Source organism: Aspergillus uvarum (genome assembly GCF_003184745.1).
Source record: "Aspergillus uvarum CBS 121591 unplaced genomic scaffold BO82scaffold_52, whole genome shotgun sequence".
Lineage (NCBI taxonomy): Eukaryota > Fungi > Ascomycota > Eurotiomycetes > Eurotiales > Aspergillaceae > Aspergillus > Aspergillus uvarum.
The window spans coordinates 237894-253279 of record NW_020291349.1 but is presented as its reverse complement, the minus strand read 5'-3'; the positions used below and the strand labels follow the sequence as shown (position 1 = coordinate 253279).

Sequence of the window (15386 nt, the reverse complement as noted above, 5' to 3'; positions counted from 1 at the left end):
TGCAGTCGACTCCCGAGTCCCCTTCCGCTGACCGTCCATGTTTATTGCGATCCTACTACCCCTAAGACGCGCCAAACGAACCGCCCGCAACAATACATGACGTCTTTGTTGACATTCGGCCTCGTCTGTCAATTTTCCAGTGACCCCTTTCCCTACCCCGAATCTCGAGCTTAGAAGCAATCACCCACGGACCCGGGCCACAAAACACCAGCTTGCGAAACATCATAGGGCGGCGCTCCTTGTAGCGTTCGCGACTTTTGTGTTTCCCGCTTTGTACTGTTCAACAATAACCCCTGCCATCCCCCCCCCCTTTTGTATCGATAGCGACAAGAAGCGGAACGAAACCCCGAAAAAGGATCCCCCGTCGGTGGGAGTTAGCCCAAGATGGGTAATATCAAGGTGGTGGTCCGAGTACGGCCGTTCAACAGCAGAGGTGAGTGATTAGGAAAAGAGCAAGGGCAAATGCGACGGAGTGACTCGCACATACTTCTGGACCCTCGACTGACTGACCCATTTTATTTCCTGTTATCTAGAACTCGACCGAAACGCAAAATGTATTATCCAAATGAAAGGGAACCAAACGGTTCTCATCCCGCCTCCTGGTGCCGACGACAAACTACGCAAGGCCGGTGGGAAAGGTGCCGTGGAAGGGCCGAAAGCGTTCGCCTTCGACAGGTCGTATTGGTCTTTCGACAAGAATGCCCCGAACTACGCAAGCCAGGACAACCTCTTCGGGGATCTGGGTGTGCCCCTTTTGGACAATGCGTTCCAGGGCTACAACAACTGCATTTTCGCCTACGGCCAGACGGGTTCCGGAAAATCGTACTCGATGATGGGTTACGGCAAGGAGTATGGTGTGATCCCTCGGATTTGCCAGTCCATGTTCGAGCGCATCTCTGCGATCCAGCAGGACAAAAACCTCAGCTGTACCGTCGAAGTGTCCTATCTCGAAATCTACAACGAGCGAGTCCGCGATTTGCTCAACCCCTCGAACAAGGGGAACCTCAAGGTCCGCGAGCATCCGTCCACGGGTCCATACGTGGAAGACCTGGCCAAGCTGGTCGTGCGCTCCTTCGATGAAATTGACAACTTGATGGACGAGGGTAATAAGGCCCGTACGGTGGCGGCAACGAACATGAACGAAACCTCTAGTCGATCGCACGCCGTGTTCACCTTGACCCTCACGCAGAAGCGCCACGATGCCGAAACCTCAATGGACACCGAGAAGGTCTCTCGAATCAGTCTGGTGGATCTTGCGGGTTCGGAAAGAGCCAATTCGACGGGAGCCACCGGCGCGCGGTTGAAGGAAGGTGCTGAGATCAATCGATCGCTGTCCACCCTCGGTCGTGTCATTGCTGCGCTGGCGGATGTGGCTTCGGGAAAGAAGAAGAATGCTTCAATGGTTCCGTACCGTGATTCTATCCTCACATGGCTGCTCAAGGACTCTCTAGGAGGTAATTCTATGACGGCGATGATTGCTGCGATCTCACCTGCCGATATCAACTTTGACGAGACTCTGAGTACTTTACGGTATGCCGACTCGGCCAAGCGAATCAAGAACCACGCAGTGGTGAACGAGGACCCCAACGCACGGATGATCAGAGAACTGAAGGAAGAATTAGCGCAGCTGAGAGCGAAGCTCGGTGGTGGTGTAGCAGCAATGGCAGGTGCGGCCGCTGGCACCCTCGCTGGCGCTGACGGAATCCCACCCGAGGAATCTTATCCTCCAGACACGCCTCTAGAGAAGCAGATGGTTTCGATCCATCAAGCGGATGGCTCAGTTACCAAAGTCAGCAAAGCGGAGATTGTGGAGCAATTGAATCAGAGTGAGAAGCTTTATAAGGACCTGAACCAGACGTGGGAGGAGAAAATGGCCAAGACCGAGCAGATCCATAAGGAGCGCGAAACAGCCTTGGAGGAGCTTGGTATAAGTATCGAGAAGGGCTTCATTGGCCTCAGTACACCAAAGAAGATGCCTCACTTGGTCAATCTCAGTGACGATCCGTTACTCGCAGAGTGCCTTGTGTACAACATCAAACCAGGGACCACTATGGTTGGCAATATGGATCAAGGCAGCCATGTGGAGATCAGACTGAACGGCTCCAAGATCATGGCCGATCACTGTAAGTTTGAGAACGTGGACAACATTGTCACCATCATCCCGACTGAAGGCGCCGCCGTTATGGTGAACGGCTTGCGCATCGATCAGCCCAAGCGCCTTAAAAGTGGGTTTCGAATTATTCTGGGTGACTTTCACATCTTCCGCTTCAACCATCCACAAGAAGCCCGTGCCGAAAGAGTCGAGCAAAGTCTGCTGCGCCATACCGTCACCACAAGCCAGCTTGGCTCACCCGCGCCAAACAAAACTCATGACCGCAATGTGAGCAAAACCGGGTCGGAGATTGATGGTGACTCGAGTAGGGCCGATTCACCGATGCCGTCGCAGCCCAGCAGGGAATCCGATTGGTTCTATGCTCGTCGTGAAGCCGTCAGCGCTGTACTGGGGCCCGATCACATCTCGCACATGCCTGATGATGAGCTGGACGCCTTGTTTGAGGATGTGCAGAAGGTCAGGGCCACACGCCGGGGCCTGGCGGAGAACGAGGAGGACTCTGATTCGCTGAGTTCTTTTCCGGTACGAGACAAGTACATGTCAAACGGTACTATCGACAACTTCTCGTTGGATACTGCCATCACGATGCCTGGGACTCCTCGTCCCAACGATGAGGATGACGCACAGAGTGGAGCCGATGCTACTCTGCAATCTGTGCGCCAGGACATGCAGCGGCAGCTGGATCGGCAAAAAGAGGAATATCAAGACAAACTGAGAAATGCTGAGACGTCATCTAGTCAAGACGTTGAGGACCTTCGCTCTGAAAAGACCCGGATGGAGGAAGCCCTGCGTACAGCGAAGGAGGAATTTGAGGAACAACTGAGGAAACAAAAGGAAGCATTCGAGTCCCACATGAAGGATCTAGGCCAACCGGTACCCAAAGTCTATGAGAATGGCTTTGCCAAACTCGACGCCCGGGAACTCGAAGTCGCACGCTCAGTTTACCGCCACTGGTCTCAGCAGAGCTACGTTCGCATGGCCGAGAAGGTGTTGCAATACGCGTCGCTACTGAAGGAAGCCCAGGTCATGAGTCAGATCATGGACAAGAATGCTGTATTTCAGTTTGCAATCATCGATCATGGGCACAACATGGCCTCGTCTTATGACCTCGTGCTGAACGGTATCTCCGGGGACGAGGACGTTGTTCTGGACGACGCTAGGAAGCCGTGCGTAGCTGTCCGGGTTATTGACTTCAAGCAATGTGTGATCCATCTCTGGTCCATCGAGAAGCTCCAGCGCCGCGTCCAGGCTATGCGTCAGCTACACCAGTACATCGACCGTCCTGACTACATCCAGCATTTCAAGTTAGAGAATCCCTTCTCCGAACCCTGCTCGCCTCAGTACTCGCTTGTCGGCGACGCCGACATTCCGCTCACTGCTGTCTTCGAAACTCGAGTCCAGGACTTCTCCGTCGAAGTTTTCTCACCTTATACGCAGAACGTCATCGGCATTATCCGACTGTCTCTGGAGCCATCTTCGGCCCAGGCCCCGTCGTCTACGTTGAAGTTTAACGTTGTCATGCGGGATATGGTTGGGTTTGCCGAATGGGAAGGGTCGGAGGTGCACGCTCAGCTCGTCGTACCTGGGATCTCCGAGGAGGGCGGTGCCACTACGACGCAGATGATTAGTGGGTTCGATGAAGCCCCGGTGCGATTCGAGAGCGTCCACAGCATGAGCTTGCCATTGTCCAGCCCTCGCAGCGCCGCTCTGAAGATCTGCGTCTATGCGCGTGTGACCCAGATGCACCTCGATAAACTTCTCAGCTGGGACGACATGCGTGACTCAGCCGAGCCGGCGCCCAAGAAACGGAAAACCCCACGGATTGCCGAAACAGAGTTCTATTCCGAAGAGAGACACGATGTTTTTGCACGGGTTCAGATCCTCGAGTTGGCGGAATCCGGCGAATACCTTCCGGTTGAGGTTGTTCAAAGCAACAGCCTTGACGCAGGCACATACCAACTACACCAGGGTTTGCAGCGTCGTGTCATGGCGAACTTGACCTACAGCTCAACTGAGAGTCTGCCTTGGGATGACCTGACCAACATTCGTGTGGGGTCCGTGCGACTGCTGGACCCTTGGGGTAAAATCCCCGATCAAGACCTGCAGACTCCCGACGTTCCATTGAAGTTCATCCAAGAGCCCGGTGTGAAAGAGAATGCAGACGGAACTTCACATATCACCATCATAGGCCAATGGGACTCGAGTTTGCACGGGTCTCTGCTTCTTGATCGGGTCACTGCGGATAAGTACCGCGTTCAGGTGACCCTGAGGTGGGACCTGATATCTTCACGCTTGCAGGACCCAGTGCCGTTCGAGATTGACTTGACTCTTCAGATCCAGGGTCGAACCTATGTACGACCGCAATCGATGTTCAAACAGTTCTTCAACTCCACGCGTATTGTGCACTCGACTGTTCGCATGTTTTCCTTGGTTGTTCGGCCGGTGTCTGCCAAGCGGGCTGCAGACCTGTGGCGCATGAACACGCAGAATGATTATGTCAAAGGCGAGGAGTATCTGACTACGTGGTCCCCACGCAAGGTGTCGCTTGTGCGGGACTATGTTGCTGCGCGCAAACGGCGGCGACGCATCGCCGAGTTGTATGCTGCGAAGGGAGCTCTCAGTGCTAACAGCTTGGTGGCATCGCCCATGCGCAGTGGACGTTCCACGCCTCTCCGAAGCCAGAAAGGTGGAGACCGCGATGCGAAACTTCTCCAGAAATACATCGATCTCTGGGCGAAGAGGACCGATCCGATTGAAGCAATCCTTGTTCGGAGCAACACCGAGCCTCCTGCCGGCGGGGCGGCTTTCTCTTCTCGGATCCGGCAGCCTTCGTCCAGCGACGATGAGAACTCGAGCTCCACTTCCGACGAGGCATCCTTGAAGCCGCGATTTGTGGCCACCATCCAGACTCTACCGAAAAATCCATCTTCTTTGAAGTCTGGTTACCTACTTACCCCGGATGATACCAACAGCCAGTGGGTGCGGCGGTTTGTTGAGCTTCGCCGACCTTACCTGCATGTTCACTCTGTCCCCGATGGGGACGAGATCAATGCCATCAACCTGCGCAACTCGCGAGTCGATCATTCCCCCGATTTTGCACGGCTTCTCGACGGGCCAGGAACGACGGGTGATCGTGGGGCGTCGAGGGGCCGCCATGTGTTTGCGGTGTATGGGTCGCAGAACACGTTCCTGTTTGCGGCCCGCACGGAAGCGCAGAAGGTGGAGTGGATCTTGAAGATCGATGAAAGCTACTTCAGCAACGCTGGGGCGCGGGCAATGACGAATGGTTCTTGATCGTAAGACTCGAGGGACTTTTGTTTGTCCCCGTCCCCACCCCTCCGATTTTGTAATGCATTGCGTCTCTTTTTCTTTCTCATTTTGAGTGATTGGCAGGCCTGGTGTTCATCTTTCGTTAGACTCGTGACAACCCTTCCTGATTGATTTTGAGATACCCCTGAATAACTTTGCCGTGATGGCGCCTGTGATCTCCATGTACATACATCTTGAGACTATTTCGATATAGAAGCGACCGCCTCCTGGGCTCCTTTTGGGTAGTGTAGTTGGTACTTACTGGTAGTGACTAAATACGTAGGATGTGGAATTATGGCATCAAGCCTAGACCTGGTGTGGAGAACATGGACTGGATGCTACTCGTAGATCGAAGGTTGCCATGACAACCCGGATGGCATCACGAGGGGGTCTGCGCTATCAACATTGAGCTTATCGCATCGTCTCAACTGACATCTATCACGTATCAACCTTAGTTATACCACAGCACTACATTTGCAGCGGACGCTTTTCCAGAGGAATGCGCCTCTCCTACCACCAGCATCGAGGATGTATACCATATCCAAAGCGCATCTTCTCGCCACCGCCGCCGTCCTCTCCCTGATCATCACGACCTTCCTTATCTTCGGCACGCAGTACTCCACCTCGGTCGCCAACTATGCGCTGAAGACGTCTCTGCAAACCGGGGGCTGTCCCCCGCAGCACGTGGCAGTGGAAATGCCTGTAAGCAGCAGCAACACCACCGACTGGGAATTCCAGGTGGCGCGCGACGGCAACAACTACGGCCTGACGCCGCCGCAATGCCGCGCGGCATTCCCCAAGCTGTTCGCGGAGATCGACAACGCGACGGCCACGCGCGCACAGAACCCGATCACCTTTGAAGAGTTGGATCAGATTGAGATGGCAGACGGGATGGTGCGGGGGGTGATTGCGGATGGTCAGGTAGGTCCCTCTCCCTTCCTTTCCTTGCCCTCACCCTCGCCATTATAATCCTCCCACCCCAACATACACATATATATGATATCAACCCTCACCCCCACTAACCTCCCACCCTGTATGCAAAGCTATACATCCTCTCCTACACCCCCCAACCCGTCACCTTCAGCCGCGCCAAAGCAACCCTACACGCCCTGCACCGCGCCCTGGCCGCCTCGCCCACCGTTCTCCCGCCGCTCGAATTCATCCTCACCACCGAAGACTTCTACCTCCCTCCTTCTCCCCACCCCCAGAAACCCGGTGCAGGCCCACCGCCCATCTGGTCCTACACCAAACTGGCCCACCACACTCACACCTGGCTCATGCCGGACTTCGGGTACTGGTCGTGGCCCGAAGTCCAGATCGGGCCGTACGCCGCGCTGCGCAACCGCATCGCCGCCCTCGAATCCGCCCTGCCCTTCGCGCAAAAGCGCAAACAACTGCTGTGGCGCGGCAGCACGGCGACCAACCCGGGCGTGCGGGGGACGCTCCTCAAAGCGAGCCAGGGGAAGAGCTGGTCCAGCGTGCACACCCTCGACTGGGACTCCGCGGATGCTTCCGCCACGGGCCTGCCATCGGCATTCCTCCCGATGCACGAACACTGCGCCTACATGTTCCTCGCGCACACGGAGGGGCGCAGCTTCTCCGGCCGCGGGAAGTACCTGTTGAACTGCAGGTCGGTGGTGCTCTCGCACCCGCTGACGTGGCGGGAGGCGCACCATGCGGCGCTGGTGGCGGCGCCGCATCCGGCGGCCAATTATGTGGTCGTGGAGGAGGAGGGGTGGGCGGACTTGGATGCCAAGATGCGCTGGTTGATTGATCATCCCGAGGCGGCGGAGCGGATTGCCGAGGAGGCGGTGCGGACGTTCCGGGACCGGTACTTGACGCCCGCGGCGGAGGCGTGTTATTGGCGCGAGTTGATCGTGAAATACAGTGGGGTGTTGGGGTTTGTGCCTGTGGTGGAGGGGCGGGAGGGGGTGGTGGCTTTTGAGGATTGGGTTTTGGGGGTTTCGTAGTGGGGATTCTTTGGGCGGGCGGTCCCCGGGTACGGGTTATATCTTGTATATGTTATATGGTGTATGTATGTGGGTGGTGTTTACGGTGTTTGGGTTATGAGGTTATGAATTCTATGGTGTATTTTAGATTCCACTACTCCTGGGAAGAAAGACGGGGGTCCGGGGGGCACCCCCGGGATCGCCTACTCTACTCACAGTTACTGCGCTGTTGCTGCGCGGACTCTACCGGTAGAGGATATATATCGCTACATATCCAGCTATAAACCCCATATAAACACTGTACAACTCCGAACACGCCCCCATCCAGCCTACATCCTACAAAACAACCACATCCTCGCCCTGGATGTCCAACCTCGCCGCATACGTGCACCGTTTGTTCGGCTCACAGAACCCATGGAACAGCATGCGATCCCCGCACCCACACACCGTGCCGCCGCCCGGCGACGTCAGATTCCACTGGCCCGAGGCGAACAGCTGCCTGCCGGACTTGGTGTACGGGCCGGTGATCGACGAGCTCGTCGCCCAGCGCACATCGTACTTGGGGTCCGTGTAGCAGTGCGTCGAGTAGAACAGGAAGTATGTGTCGCCGTGCAGGATCAGGTTCGGGGCTTCGACCAAGGGGCCATCGCTGTCGTCGCGGTCGAGGATCTGGACCGCCTCGCCGACGGGCGTGAACCCGTCGTCGGCGACCTTCTGCAGCAGGATCGGCGTGGGCTTGAGCGGCGCGATCCCGTTGTTGCAGTCGCCGCCGTTGCCGATGCTGTTGCCGTCCACCTTGAACACCACGTAGCGGCTGCCGTCGCGGTCGAGGAAGCCCGACGGGTCGATGGAGCCGCCCTGGTCCAGTCGGCAGGATAGCGGGGTCGGGTTGGGAATGTAGGGCCCCGTCGGGTCGGTGGTTTCGGAGACGGCGACCCCAACGCAGTGGTGGCGGAGGTCGTCTTTGGCTTCGCCGGAGTAGTAGAGGACGAATTTGCCGTCGTTCTGTTTTGGACTTTTGGTTAGCTCGGTGGCCCAAAAAAGGGTAGGAGGGAAAAGGGGGCCTGGTTGATTATAGACTGTCCCTCCTCCCCCTGAAACAGCTTCGGTTTGCTAACAAAAAAACGTCTGGAGCATACCCGCTGTACTACATCTGGGGCCCAGTGGTCCACGGCTGTCTCCCAGCCAGCCAGGGTGGGCATGGCTTCCTTATCCAGCAGAGTCCAAGACTCGAAGTCAGGGGATCTGGCCACCTGGACGGTCTTGCCGTTGCCATTGGTGCCAAACGCGTACCATGCCCCATCATCACCCTGAACGAAGCCTGGGTCGGGGAAGTCGGAATCAATGGCAAGCCATGGGCCTGCGGATCGAGGCGCGATAGGAGAGCCCAGAGCCGGTCCTGTCGCTGCCAGCAGAAGCCCTAGAGACCAGCGCATGACTTGAGTAAGTCGCATTGGGAGTTAAACTATGGACACGCTCAGTATAAAAGAAACTCCAAGTGTCAGGCAAGTCACCAAGAAGACAATCCACACCACGGGAAACGACTGGACCCGGGCCGATTTATATCGCAGGAATCCTCAGCATCGAGGCGGGTCATCCATTGCGTTGACGACTCCTAGTTGGCTATACTGGAGTGAGCTATAATGAGCTAATTCCTCAATCATTTGACCGGGCGTCTCAAGAACCAAGCAGGATTGGGTTTCTTGGTCGGGGTTCAGGATGCAACACATGGCCCCAGTCTAGGGGCAACAGTTATCTCGCTGCGGGGACAATATCCCCGACCGTCTCCTCACCGGGCTACAAGTCTAGTGACCATGCTTGAGCTCAGTAGCGCAGCACAATTGACCACAAAATCGATCGATCGATTATGACTGGACTGGCGGGCTGGTAGGTCGAGAGGATCGCCGTGCAACTGCCGCAAGGCTGCCCTTTCGAACCGACAGCAAACGGTGCGCACGACCTGCAGTCGGCCACTGGAGTGAGAAATTGACGTTTCATCAACGCCTTGTCAGTCTGGGCGAGCGGACCAGAAACAAAGCGCGGATGTTGGTCGGGGTATGGGAATTCCCGAAAACAGGAAGCGCATCTCTGTACCCTAGTTAGTGCCAACCTAACCCCATGATTCCCGCAAGCGTGATACTAGTCCACAGCTATAGGGAAGTCGATGGATTAAACTCAAAGTATGAACCTTCTTGCAAGACCATAAGAAAGCATGAGTTGAAGGGGAGAGAGGGGTGGGCGAAAATGCAAGGACAGCCACCAGGGGGTAGGACGGAAGTTGATCATACCACTCCAACATGTGCGTGTGTGTGTGTGTGTGTGTGTGTGTGTGTGTGTGTGTGTGTGTGTGCTGAATATACTGGAGGTGCATCGATACAACAATTTCAATCTTGCAAGTTTCAAAGGAAACCAGTATGACTGCTGGACCGACTGGAATCACAGTGCCGTGCATATAGTGTCTTGTATCTGATAGGCGCAAGCCGCCGTGCTTGGAAAGTCAGCCACTGCCGCCGCTTCAGCATTTCGTGCCTGACTCGTGCACCACCACCGCCAGGTTCGAAAGCCCAACAGCAATTAACACCGTCGGGTCCGCCAGGCCAAGATGCGCCTATTCAGATGCTGTTGTCCTGTGGAGTGTGGTCCATACCTCTAAATGGTCTCCCAAGACTTGGCAGCGCAAAAAGGTGACTTCGTCAAGAGGCAAACTTTTCCGCCCTCAAACATTCAAACATTCCTCGGCCAAGATTTCGGGCAGTCAGTCGCCAGCAAACAACAACCAATCGATCGCAATCCAAATCCTTCCAGATAGAGAGCTTCAAGGACACCGCAAGTCCGCTGACTCACTTTCTGCATCGTCGACGTCAGATCCAGCGATGCTGGCGGTAGAATAGACCCTTGATCTGGGTTGTGTGTCCCTTGCCTTATCGCCATGCCTATCACCTGAGCGCCCCAACAGTTTGCGCCTTTGTAGATGTTATTCGAAGTATGGAAAACGGTCATCCGGCATATTGGAGGGTGCTTTTCCCCCTCTGAGTGGCGGATCGGCTGAAGTTGACCATGGATCGGGAAAACCCCGTGTTGGTTTGCCGCATCAGGTGAATGGACAGACGATGGAGTCGTATGAGATAAGATCTGCCAATCCAATTTTTCCATGTGCGGACCCGGGTGAATGGGATTCATATCCACTCCCCGCATATCAGGAATTTGGGGGAGTTGCGGGGAATTATCCGCAAGTCGTGCACGTGTCGATCGCGATCGGCGAGTGGATTGGGGTAGCAGAGGGAGATGGACGGTGGGTAGAGTCGGATGAGACACTGTACAAAATTGTGAAGTTTCGTTACGAGGAGAAGGGAAAGTCAAGCGGGCTTCTCTTTCTGGCGTAGCCTCGGCTGACTGCCTCGCGAACCATTTCGCACTTGAGTTGACAGCCAAGGTCGGAATTTGCGCTGCTTTTTGCTCACTGAGCGGCCCGGAGCGTGGGGCAGCATTGAAGTGAAGTACTGTACGTGACCGATCATGCTCCATGTCTTCGACTGCACGGAGGTCAGGACGGCTTGGTGATGGTATAGTACCTCCCTAACCCCTTACTTACCTCCTCCCTTTACTCTACAGGATGCTTATTGGAAAGTATACGCTGTACCGGATGGTGGCAGAATCTGGAGGAGCGGCTGCGCGAGTCCTTGTCATAGAGTGTTCATAATAATGGTACTGATGATGGGGATGATGATGCTGCTGATAAGAATTGATGGAGGTGGTGGTGGCGATGGTGATGGTGATGGTGACTGGGGCAATAATGGTTTGCTTAATCTTTCTTGTCTCATCACGGGGCCGTTGGATTTTGTTTTCGTCCGCTTCTGTGTTCTTTTATGTTACATACGAGTGATGTCTTGGCCAGCATCTACCTCAAAAAGGCTCCTTAGGCTCGCAAAGAGCTGCTGCACGACATCATATATGGTGAATAAGATCAGTCGAGCCTCATAGCAACTCATTCCAGAACTTGTATGTTGGGAACTCCTCAATTTGGATGCGGAGCGCCTCCTCTCTCTCCTTATCCGACTTTCGTTTGTGGCGCAGGGCTTCAGAATGGCTCATCAGCCAAGGTCCGGTTTCTTTCATAATCATATCGACCAGTTCTCGGGGAAGGGTAGAGAGCAGAGTCGGGTTCGCCAGTACATCGTCGCGCCACCACTCATGCTGCTGCGGGGGAACATTTCTCGTGGAGCAAATGCGATAGTGCGGGTCCACCAGCCACAGGACGACCCAGCGCTGGTGGCCGGGGCGACTGGGGTCGCGCAGAGAGAAAGGATGACGTTTGTATCGCAGGGTATTCGACCACAGGAGATAGCGGCCGGTGACCACGGCGACAGACCCCAAGGTTTGCAGCTTGGGGGTGGGCGGATCGACGCCGGCTGCTGGGGTCGGCGGCAGACCGTAGAGCTTGTAGATGCAATCTGGATCCTTCTGGTGGCCTTTAAGGGTCAGGTCGTCGTTCTGCTGGTAAGAGATGCGAGACTCGGTGACGTTCTCCGCGCTATAGCAATAGCCCGCGGTGGCGACAATGTGTTCGTTGAGCATGCCATCCACGTGAAACTCGGCCTCCCCAGGATAACGAGGCGCATCGGGCGTCAGGTCGATGCTAAACACCCGCACAATGACCTGCAGTCCCTTGGCCCGGAACTGGTTCTCGAGCGACACCTGGTAGTATTCGTGATCGCGCGGCGGTTTGAACCATCGGTCCTCAGGTTCCCACGGACTGACGATTGGATTCGCGGTCTTGCCCAGCTTCCAATCTTCGTACGTAAAGGAGATCCCTGGCTCAGGGTACTGAAACCGGCTAAGTCGCCTCCATTTGGCCCGGATTATCTGCTTTACACTGGTGGGGGACGCCCACATTTCCGGCGTCATTAAGTCGAGCAGGTTTTCGGTCTGGGGGGGATCATGTGGCTCTGGTTCGAAGACTCGATACTTCGGATCCTCGTCTGGAATTAGCAGAAACTCCATCACCCGAAGACAATATTCCTCCCATTCCTCTGGTGTCCAGGAGCGCCGGGTGATGTCTTCTTTCCATCCCCGCGGGAGCACCTCTTCCGGGGGCTCTTCATTCACCGGGGTTAGTTTTCGATTCTTGAGTCCATAGGTGTGGATACGTCGTGGCATGCGACCGCGAACGCCCTTCACAAGGACATCATTCCAAGGCCGGATAGCTAGAGAGATTAGTTTCTCAATTGCCGAATACGCCTGGGTATTTGCTGGGTGGAGGTTATTGATATAGGAGGTAATCCGGACTGCCGTTCCAGAGGATTCGGCAAACTCCACCTCGCACGGTAACCACTGAAAGCAAGACGAGAACTGTCGACGCCTCGAGCGCCCATGAAGATAGTATGGCAACTTGAGTGCCGAAGCAATCTCGCCCGGGGGATGATCCGGCACAGCATCCGTCTGCGCCACATTGGTGGCAGGGAGGAGTTCCCATATCGAGCCGTCTGTGGCCAGAGGAACCCGACCTCCACGGCTGAGAACCTTCGTCCGACCGTAGATCAGCATGTAGAGTGACGGGTCCACCAGATCGTGAGTCCCATCGCTCTTTGGCAGACGCCGGAACGCGTCCTGGAGCTGCTGCCTCAAGGCGTCCGGCACGACACGATCGGCTTTGCACACGCCCGAGTCTGCATTGAAGACCACCACATGGCCGGTCTCACGCAGCGATCTGGCCTTGTCTTGAAGCTCCGCCACGCACCAGAGCCAGGATCGGGTGGTGACGAGATCCATGTCTACATCCTGATCGGTTTGCGGATCAAGATGCACGTACTCGGATGCCTGGGCGCGCCATTTTGCAAGCGTCGCGGGATCGAAGACCTCCTGCTCCCAATTCTTACGATCCGTAATGCGCTCCACGAGCCGCAACATCTGAACTTCTGGGGCAGTGAGCCTGACAGGCCGCCTGCTGTGATCCTCTTGGGTCCCGTGCGCAAAGCGTTCATCGATGGCGAGCTCCATCTCTAGGAAGATGCCATGGAAGCCCGGGACTTGAAGGGGCCCCCGGCCACTATTGTCGAAGGTGGGTGGCATTATTCGGCCATTCAGGTCAGCGATGTCACTGTCACCGAATAAAGCAAGAACCTGACGAGAGGGATAGTATGTGCCCATGGTTGAGGGGGTGAGCCGGAGGTCCAACGGTCAACTTAGAAGTTAGGATAGTAGGTGGGGTGCGGGGGACCCATTCACTTAAATAGTGCGCCGCTTGCTACGGAAGCCCTATCTCGACCGAAGAACTCCTTATCGCGTGCTTAATTCTGAAACTAGGAGATTCACTATACTACACATAACCCCCCAGCGTTGCACTGCACTTGCTGAGAGAACAAAACTTCATCGATCTCCCCGAACAACTTGGCCGAACGATTACTGTCGTTACTGTCAGTGGCCAAGATGATGTCGATGGTGGTGGTGGTGGTGGTGGTGGTTGGCATGCTTGTGGGCATCCCAGTGCCGCTTGATGGCGGCACTATCCGGGGTCTAGATAAAGAAGGCGTGGTTAGTCATCTGCAGCCCAAGAGAAGTAACGTTATTGTTTCGCAGTAATGCTTACCATGCTCGCAAGAAGGGAAGACGGCGTAGGACGGGAAGTCAAATGGGAAGAGGAATGCACCGAGGAAGACGAAAGATTGACGGAGGAACTGCTGCCTCGTCCGCAAACACCATAAGAAAAGTTGGGATTCGGTGCTGTGGCTACCGGGGACTGGCGAAAAAGCTCACATTGGCCACCACTGGTGAAGAGCCAGGTTTGGCAGGCAGCGATCGTCGAGCACTTGAGACCGCAGTCCGCTGCATCCGTATAATTGAAACCGAATGTCAGAGCGGCACCACTGAAAAATGCGATTGTATCATGAGAGATATCGTCCAAGCAAGCTGTACGTGCGGTCGAAGTTGCAGCCAGAGCAAGCAGGCACAGGTAGGTAGGGTACTGTAACAACATCCTGGGTATGTGATAGAAGACCTTTGAATCAAAACGTGAACGACGGCATTTGTTATGAAGATGATGAATTCCCTTTATCTACTTTTGCTACATCTCGAGTATGAGGGGTTCTTTCTGTCGGAAGGCCCGGTTCGAGGTAAGGGGAATTCGCCAGGGACCGACTTTGTATCCTAGTAAAACCTGCGTATCATCGCAAGGCATGGTAATCTTAGAGGTCACTGTAGCGTCTAAACCCCCGATTTGAGGCATTTACTCCTGTCATAGATAGCTCCATTGATATTGCTGTCGCGATGCACATATTGGGTGTAGTTGCCTGCCTAGGGCGGGCCCCACAAGCTCCCAATTCGGCACTACGTCCGTGGCCGATAAGCCTTGGACCGAAACCAAGCTTCTTATATCCCAATAACAAACCAATCGCACGGATGGATTAGAAATAGGTCAGGGCCTGTCAATGCATCCAGGGACCTGCTTTTCCAGCCAAGATTGCAAATCCAACGGCTGGATTTTCCGCTATAGCCTGGAGGACAGGGGTTTGAAGGCACCAGCACCGTACTGCCATCAGCTTTCACAAATACACTAGCTATATTGAACCCCACCAACCACACTAAAAGCGAGAGGCAAATGACTAATTTCAAGCAATCTTTAAAAGGAGCAAGACCCGATGCTACTTCGGCCGAACCAGATGTGATAAAGAGAAGCGATTCTACTACGACTACTCTTCCTGCAACTACTGGGCCGCCATACCGGACCCAGCTGAACATCGAGACCTAGACTCCCATATCAAATTGAAGCCCCCCACTTGGTCTGCTTACTCTGTGTAGAGGTCTCTCAAAGCCTTCGGGAAACCGACGTACTGGTCTTTACGTCCCCTTTACTCAATCAAACGAATGGGGCTGCGCCAGTCGGCCCTCTCTTGCCTACCCTGTGCGCTAGTCGTTGCCGCGATAATATGCAGGGGCATTTGGAATGATGATCCATAAATCAACAGAAAAAGACTCCTAGCCCAAATTCTACTCTCGTGCGATCTATGCCTAAGACTAAA

At 55.1% G+C, this 15386-nt stretch overlaps 5 protein-coding genes across 5 annotated transcripts; 2 read left to right on the top strand and 3 right to left on the bottom strand.

Annotated features, from left to right (window-relative positions):
• Nucleotides 1–212: 212 nt before the first annotated feature.
• Nucleotides 213–5466, top strand: BO82DRAFT_150692 (kinesin-3 motor protein uncA). Its single transcript, XM_025630168.1, has 2 exons — nucleotides 213–433; nucleotides 534–5466. Exons 1-2 carry the CDS (start codon nucleotides 385–387, stop codon nucleotides 5405–5407), a joined length of 4923 nt encoding a protein of 1640 aa, XP_025489065.1. The 5' UTR covers nucleotides 213–384; the 3' UTR covers nucleotides 5408–5466.
• A 406-nt stretch (nucleotides 5467–5872) lies between these two features.
• BO82DRAFT_341871 (DUF821 domain protein) lies at nucleotides 5873–7392 on the top strand (the record flags this gene model as incomplete). The annotated part of the gene is made up of 2 exons (XM_025633563.1): nucleotides 5873–6343; nucleotides 6466–7392. Exons 1-2 carry the CDS (start codon nucleotides 5951–5953, stop codon nucleotides 7390–7392), a joined length of 1320 nt encoding a protein of 439 aa, XP_025489064.1. The 5' UTR covers nucleotides 5873–5950.
• A 315-nt stretch (nucleotides 7393–7707) lies between these two features.
• Nucleotides 7708–8807, bottom strand: BO82DRAFT_290272 (glycoside hydrolase family 43 protein; the record flags this gene model as incomplete). Its single annotated transcript, XM_025631679.1, has 2 exons — nucleotides 7708–8376; nucleotides 8511–8807. The coding sequence occupies 2 exons, from the start codon at nucleotides 8805–8807 to the stop codon at nucleotides 7708–7710; spliced, it is 966 nt and encodes a 321-aa protein (XP_025489063.1).
• Nucleotides 8808–9870: 1063 nt separating this feature from the next.
• On the bottom strand, nucleotides 9871–11121 carry BO82DRAFT_150680 (uncharacterized protein). Its single transcript, XM_025630167.1, has 2 exons — nucleotides 10019–11121; nucleotides 9871–9875 (listed from the first exon to the last, which is right to left on the bottom strand). The coding sequence occupies exon 1, from the start codon at nucleotides 10894–10896 to the stop codon at nucleotides 10096–10098; it is 801 nt and encodes a 266-aa protein (XP_025489062.1). The 5' UTR covers nucleotides 10897–11121; the 3' UTR covers nucleotides 9871–9875; nucleotides 10019–10095.
• On the bottom strand, nucleotides 11012–14344 carry BO82DRAFT_421144 (DUF4246 domain-containing protein; the record flags this gene model as incomplete). Its single annotated transcript, XM_025640151.1, has 2 exons — nucleotides 11012–13417; nucleotides 14109–14344. The coding sequence occupies 2 exons, from the start codon at nucleotides 14342–14344 to the stop codon at nucleotides 11347–11349; spliced, it is 2307 nt and encodes a 768-aa protein (XP_025489061.1). The 3' UTR covers nucleotides 11012–11346.
• Between the last annotated feature and the right edge of the window lie 1042 nt (nucleotides 14345–15386).

Excerpts from the sequence above, each read along its gene's own strand:
- BO82DRAFT_150692 (XM_025630168.1), top strand. The coding sequence starts at position 385 with ATGGGTAATATCAAGGTGGTGGTCCGAGTACGGCCGTTCAACAGCAGA. Across the intron at positions 434-533 it reads ACGGCCGTTCAACAGCAGAG|AACTCGACCGAAACGCAAAA; the intron begins GTGAGTGATTAG and ends CCTGTTATCTAG.
- BO82DRAFT_150680 (XM_025630167.1), bottom strand. The coding sequence starts at position 10,896 with ATGGAGCATGATCGGTCACGTACAGTACTTCACTTCAATGCTGCCCCA.